We start from the raw sequence: 6200 nt of genomic DNA, 5'->3' as shown, positions 1-6200 counted from the left end.
ATGGACCATCAGCACCCCCACCACCACCACCCCACGAGCTATTTATTGCCAAGTTGCCCCCCCCCCCCCAGTCTGGAGAGATTTGGGGGGGTAAGGGGGCCCCCCCTGCCCCCCCAGGGGTTTTGGGGGGCCGGGGGGGCAGTTGTACATAGTGTATAGGGTCAAAGTCTCTATGTATCATATTGTATCGCCGGATTTGCCCCCCCCCCCCCCCCGGGGCCGGATTTGCCCCCCCCGGGCACATTTGCCCCCCCCGGGCACATTTGCCCCCCCCGGGTCACATTTGCCCCCCCGGGGCAGTTTTACCCCCCGCCATGGGGCAATTTGCCACCCCCCCACCTGAATCTCCTCCCCGGGGGCAGATTTACCCCCCCCGGCGGCAGATCCTTCCCCCCCCCCCCGGGGGCTGTTCCCCCCCCCCGGGACATTTGCCCCCCTACTCAGAGCAATTTGCCCCCCCCCCCCGGGCAGATCGCCACCCCCTTTCCTCATTTTTTTTTCATTTCGTTTTTTTTTTAATTATTATTATAATTATTATTATATATATTGGGGGGCCCCCCAGCCCCCCCCGCTCCTGCTCTCCCTCTCCAACCCCCCCCCTCGCTGTTTCCCCCCCTCGCCCCCCCATTAAATCGCCCAATTCGGCCCCGAGGTGGGGCCCCCCCCGGGCGGGGGGGTGTTGGGGGGGCTGGGTGGGTTGGGGTGCCCCCCCCTGTGCCCCTCCCCCTTTTCTACGGTGTATCGTGTCGGGCCGTGTCGTGGGTGTTGCCGAGACCTTTTTATCGTTCCTGAGTCTCCTCGGGTTTTTTTTTGGGGGGGGGGGAAGGGTGGAGGGTTTTGGGGGGCTTTTGTGGGGGGGAGGTGTCTGTGGGGGTTGGGGGAGCTCAGACTTGGGGGGGGTCACACGATTTGGGGTGCCTCGCATGAGTTGGGGGGGGTTTATACACGAGGGGGGGTCATGGAGGTTTCCTACAATGTGGGGGGGGTCTCCCCTTATGAGCGCCCCCCCATGCACACACGTGTTCACAGCAGCTTTAAGGCACTTTAATGTGTGGCCCCCACCCCGGGGGGGCTGTTGGTATTTACAGCAGCGAGGGGGGAGGAGAGGCCCCCCCAAACTTGCGACACTGATGGGGGGGGGGGGGGGATGTGTCTGAGCCAAGGTGGGGGGGGGGGTCAGGCATCTGGACCCTTCTGGGGCACAATGGAGGGGACCCCCCCAAAAAAAAAATGGGGGGGGAGCAGGACCTCAAATTTGGGGGGGGGCTCTGGGATCCCAGTGTGGAGGGTAGGGGCAGGTACAGTGAAGGAGGAAGGTCCCAGGGCCCTCTCAAGATGGGAGGGACCCCAAATTGGGGGGGGGGGGGGGGCACTGGGCACTTGGACCCCTGAATTGGAGGTTTCGGGGTTCCCATGGAGGAGGGACCCCCCCAAAATAGGTTGGGTGGGCCTAGGAAATAAGAGGACCCCTGGGGACCCCCAAATTGGGGTCCCCCGTAACGGATGGGACCCCAAAATAGGACCTGGCAGGAGGTGGATACAGGACGGGGGTGGCCAAAAAGGGGAGGGAGGTGTCTGTGGGTCAGGGGTGGGTCCCCCAAAACATAGACCTGGGGGGTCTGCAGGAAGGGGTGGTGGTCACGAAATGGGGTTGGGGGCGTCTACGAGAAGGAGCTCCCCAAAATGGAGGGTCTGTTGGGTAGTGTCAGCAAGTGACCCCCCCAAAACCAGGGCTGGGGGGGTGGGCTCTGGAAGGGGGGTTTGGGGGGGAGTCATTGCCCCCTCCTTAGGTTTGGGGGGTTGCCCCCATTTTTTGGTTTCAGCCTTCTTAGACGTAAATACAGGTGTCTGCTCCCCCCTCAGCCCCCCCAGGTGGCGGAGGGGGGGTCAGAGGAGGGGACAGGGGCAGCAGGGGGGGTCCTTGCCACGGGGGGGTGGTGGCAGTGCTGGGGGGGTCTCCTGCTCCCGGAAGTGCCTGCGGGAAAGAGAGAATTGGTAGGGAGAGGGGCAGTTAAGGCGAGTCTGGGGGGGTCCCTGGGGGTTTGGGGGTGTCACACCCCCCTTGTGCCCCCCCCCCCACCTGATGGCCCGCACAAGCTCATGGAAGGCCTCATCCACGTTGAGCTGCGCCTTGGCGGAGGCCTCAAGGTAGTGCAGGCGGTTCTGGCGGGCGAAGGCCTGCGCCTCCTCCCGCGGCACCTGGCGGGGGAGGGGACACGGCGCTGTCGAGGGGTGGGGGCGGCTGGACACCCCCCCAGCCCTCTGGCATCGGGGACCCAGCCACTGGGAGGGGGACAGAGGGCCCTGCGGGGCCAGGTGCACCGCCAAGGTGGCCGCCTTGGGGGTTGGTGTGGGGAAGGGGCTGCGGGAGGATGAGGCTGGGGGTCTGGGTGGGGCCAAGATGGCTGCCATGGCCATAGAGGTGGGACTTCCGGTTCGGAGTGAAGTTAAGATGGCTACCTTTGACTATAGAGGCGGGACTTCCTGTTCTGAGCGGAGCCAAGATGGCTGCCATTGGCCATAGAGGCGGGACTTCCGGTTCTGAGCGGAGCCAAGATGGCTACCCTTGACTATAGAGGCAGGAATTCCGGTTCTGAGCGGAGCCAAGATGGCTGCCATTGGCCATAGAGGCGGGACTTCCGGTTCTGAGTGGAGCCAAGATGGCTGCCAGCTGCCATGGAGGCGGGACTTCCTGTTCTGAGCGGAGCCAAGATGGCTGCCATTGGCCATAGAGGCGGGACTTCCGGTTCTGAGCGGAGCCAAGATGGCTACCCTTGACTATAGAGGCGGGAATTCCGGTTCTGAGCGGAGCCAAGATGGCTGCCATTGGCCATAGAGGCGGGACTTCCGGTTCTGAGTGGAGCCAAGATGGCTGCCAGCTGCCATGGAGGCGGGACTTCCGGTTCTGAGTGGCGTTAAGATTGCTGCCATTGGCCATAGAGGCGGAACTTCCGGTTCGGAGATGAGCCAAGATGGCCGCCGCAACCGGAAAAGGCGGGATTTCCCGACCGAACCCAAGATGGCCGTAGGGGGTGGGACTTCCTGTTTTATGCCCCAAGGGGCGGGATTTCCGGTCTGGTAGACACCAGAGCACCTGGCAGAGGCGGGACTTCCGGTTCTGGGCCCCGGGTAGGGCGGGACTTCCTCTCTTGCCCTTTTCAAAGGTTTTGTAGGTGGTTTTGAGGGTCCGGGGGGTGTCTGGGAGGGTCCCGGCAGGGTCTGGGGGTCCAAGGTGGGTCCGGGAGGGGGCGGGGGGGCTCTGGGGGTCCCAGGGGGGTCCCAGGGAGTCGGGGGGGGGGGGCGTCCCAGGGGTCCCGGGGGGGCGGGGCCCAGAGGGGTCCAAGGGGGGGTCTGCAGGGTCCCAGGGGGTCACTGGGGGGTCCCGGAGGGGTCACTGGGGGGTTCCCGGGGGGGGCAGGTGGGTCCTGGGGGGTTTGGGAGGGGTCAGGGGGTTCCAGGGGTTCCCAGGTTGTCAATGGGGGGATCCCAGGGGGTCAGTGGGGGCGTCCCGGGGGGATTTGGAGGGTCCAGGGGATCCGTGGGGGGGTCCCAGGGGTCTGGGGGAGTTCAGGGGCATCCCGGGGGGTCAGTGGGGGGCGTTGGGGGGATCAGGGGGTTCCTGGGGTGTCAATGGGGGGGGTCCCAGGGGTCAGTGGGGGGGTCCCAAAGGGTCCGGGGGGGGTCCCGGGGGGATTGGGGGGTCCTGGGCGTCGGGGGGGGGTGCTGGGGGTCAGGGGGGGTCAGTGTGGGGGTCCCAAGCATCTGGGGGGGTCAGTGGGGGTTCCCAGGGGTCTGGGGGGACTCGGGGGGGTCCCGGGGGTCCGTGAGAGATCCTAAAGGGTCGGAGGGGGGGGGGCATCCCAGGGGTATTGGGGTGTCCTGGGGGTCAGTGTGGGGGGGGCTGGGGAGCTGCCCCCCCGGTACCTGCCGCTGCCCCCCCGGCTCGGCCTTGTTGCCCACCAGCAGCGTGGGGGGTTCGTCCCGGTCCGTCACCCGCCGGATCTGCCCCAGCAGCCGCGGCAGCGCCCCGAAACTGCGGGGGGGCAGGGGGGGGCGCTGGGAGGGGGCTGGAGTGGGAATTGAGGGACTGGGGGCAGGTTTGGGGGGGCGGGGGGGGGTTAGGGGTGCTGGGGGGGGGGCAGGAGGGTTGGGGGGGTCTGGGAGGGGCTGGGGGGGTCCGGGGGGGGTTTAAGGGTCCGGGGGGGCAGTGGTTATGGGGGGGCTGGGGGGTCCCGAGAGGGAGGAGCTTTGGGGGGGGGTTGGCGGGTGCAGGGGCTGTGGGCGGGGGGGGGGGATCTGAGGGAGGTTTGGGGGTGCAGGGGGGTGGTGGGGGTTTGGGGGGGCTGGGGGGGGGCAGGGGCTGTGGGGGGAGTTTGAGGGTGCAGGGAGGGGTCTGGGGGGCCCGGGGGGGGCCTGGGGGTGCAAAGAGGGTGCAGGGCCGTGCAGGGTTTGGGGGGCCCCTGGGGTTCCCGGGGCCCCCTCCGTGCCAGTTTGGGGGTGCAGGGGGGTCCCCGTTACCTGCGGCAGTCGTTAACGGCGAAGACGAGGAGGAAGCCGTCCCCCCCCCGCAGGTGCTGCTCCTGCGCCCCCCCCCGGCTCCTCCTGCCCCGCCGTGTCCAGGACTGGGGGGTGGGGGGGGTCAGTTGGGGGGGGGTGTCCCCCCCAAATTCCCCCCTCCCCCCCCGGGGCACCCCCACTCACTGTTGAGGCGTGCGGGGACCCCGTCCACGGTGCAGAGCTTGGTGTAGGTGTCCTCGATGGTGGGGGCGGGGGCAGGGGGGAAGTAGGACGGGGGGCCGGGGGGGGTGGGCGCCTGCACCCCCAGATTGCGGGTCACTGAGCCCCCCAAACCAGCCCCCCCGCTACCCCCAAACCAGCCCACCCCCAACCCCAGAGTATGGGGGTCCCCCAAACCAGCCCCCCCCCAAACCAGCTTCCCCAGGGACCCCCAGACCAGCCACCCCCACCCCCCCCAACTACCCCCCAGGTACCCCCAAACCAGCTCCCCTGTGTACCCCCAAACCAGCCGGGCAAATTAGCCCCTCCCCAAACAAGGCCCCTCCCCAAACCAGCCCCCCGGGTACCCCCAAACCAGCCCCCCCGGGTACCAGGACTGGGGGGTCCCGGTTTGATGGGGGCTCAGTTTTGGGGGGGTCCCAGTTAGGGGGCGCTGTCCTGGCTTTGTGGGAGACCCCCCATTTTTGGGGGGTGTCCCGCTTTTGATGGGCAGGGTCCTGGTTTGGGGGTGCTGCCCAGTTTTGGGGGGGTGTTCTGGTTTGGGGGAGGGGTCCTGGTTTTGATGGGGGGGGGGTTGACACCCTTTGGGGGTGCTGTTCCCCTTTGGGGGGGGTATTCCATTTCCCCCCCCCCCCCCCATACCTGGACAAAGCGGACGCACAGCGCACTCTTCCCCACGCCGCTGCCCCCCAGCACGACCAGGCGGAGCCGCTCGGGGGGGGTCCCGGCCCCTCCGCCCCCCCCCGGCCCCCCCGCGCCCCCCGAAGGCCCCCCAGACCCACGGCTGAGCTCCATGCCCGGCCGCGACCCGCGGGGGCGGAGCCACATGCAACGATCTGCATAACCCCGCCCCCCACCCGCGCGCCGCTTCCTTATAAGGGGAGCTGGGCTGGGAAGGGGGCGTGACCACCATCAAGGAGGCGGGGTTAAATCCCTGGGCCGCCGCCGCCGCGTCGCTTAGCAACGCGCGCCGCAGTGGCCGCTGGAGTTGTAGTCCCGCCCCCCTCCCGGCGGGCGGCCCTCCCGGCGTGCCCTGCGCGGCCCCGCCCCCGCGGCGGAGCGGAGCAGCGGTAAGATGGCGGCGGGGGCGGCCGGGCCCGGCCCGCGCCTTTAGGGCGGGGGCGGAGGTAGCGGGGCCGAGGGGGGGCTGGGGGGGGGTTACGGGTTGGGGGGGTGGGGCTGAGCGGGGGGGCGACGGGGCGACGGGGGGGGGTGGGGGGAGGGTAGGGGGGTGGGGTGACGTGAGGGGATTTGAGGGGAGGGAGGTTGGGGGTGGGGGGCGCTGAGGGGATTTGAGGCGGGAACGGGGGGATTTGGGGGGTGACGAGGGGGGTTGGGGCGGGAACGGGGCTTTTAGGGGGCGCTGAGGGGATTTGCGAAGCAGTGGGGGGATTTGAGGCAGGAATTGGGGAATTTGGGGCGCGATGAGGTGATTTGAGGTGGGAGTGGAGGGTCTGGGGTAT

General features: G+C 68.4%; 1 protein-coding gene across 1 annotated transcript; it reads right to left on the bottom strand.

Moving 5' to 3' along the window:
- Nucleotides 1-1237: 1237 nt before the first annotated feature.
- Nucleotides 1238-4862, bottom strand: LOC129734999 (ras-related protein R-Ras-like; the record flags this gene model as incomplete). The annotated part of the gene is given in 6 exon segments (XM_055700386.1): nucleotides 1238-1975; nucleotides 2081-2199; nucleotides 3925-4033; nucleotides 4519-4595; nucleotides 4597-4622; nucleotides 4702-4862. Coding segments are annotated over 6 exon segments (580 nt in total), but the record flags the coding sequence as incomplete, so codon positions are not given.
- Between the last annotated feature and the right edge of the window lie 1338 nt (nucleotides 4863-6200).

This window comes from Falco cherrug, unplaced genomic scaffold, assembly GCF_023634085.1.
Source record: "Falco cherrug isolate bFalChe1 unplaced genomic scaffold, bFalChe1.pri U_24a, whole genome shotgun sequence".
In the NCBI taxonomy this organism is placed as follows: Eukaryota; Metazoa; Chordata; class Aves; order Falconiformes; family Falconidae; genus Falco; species Falco cherrug.
This window is presented reverse-complemented; position numbering and strand designations above follow the sequence as displayed.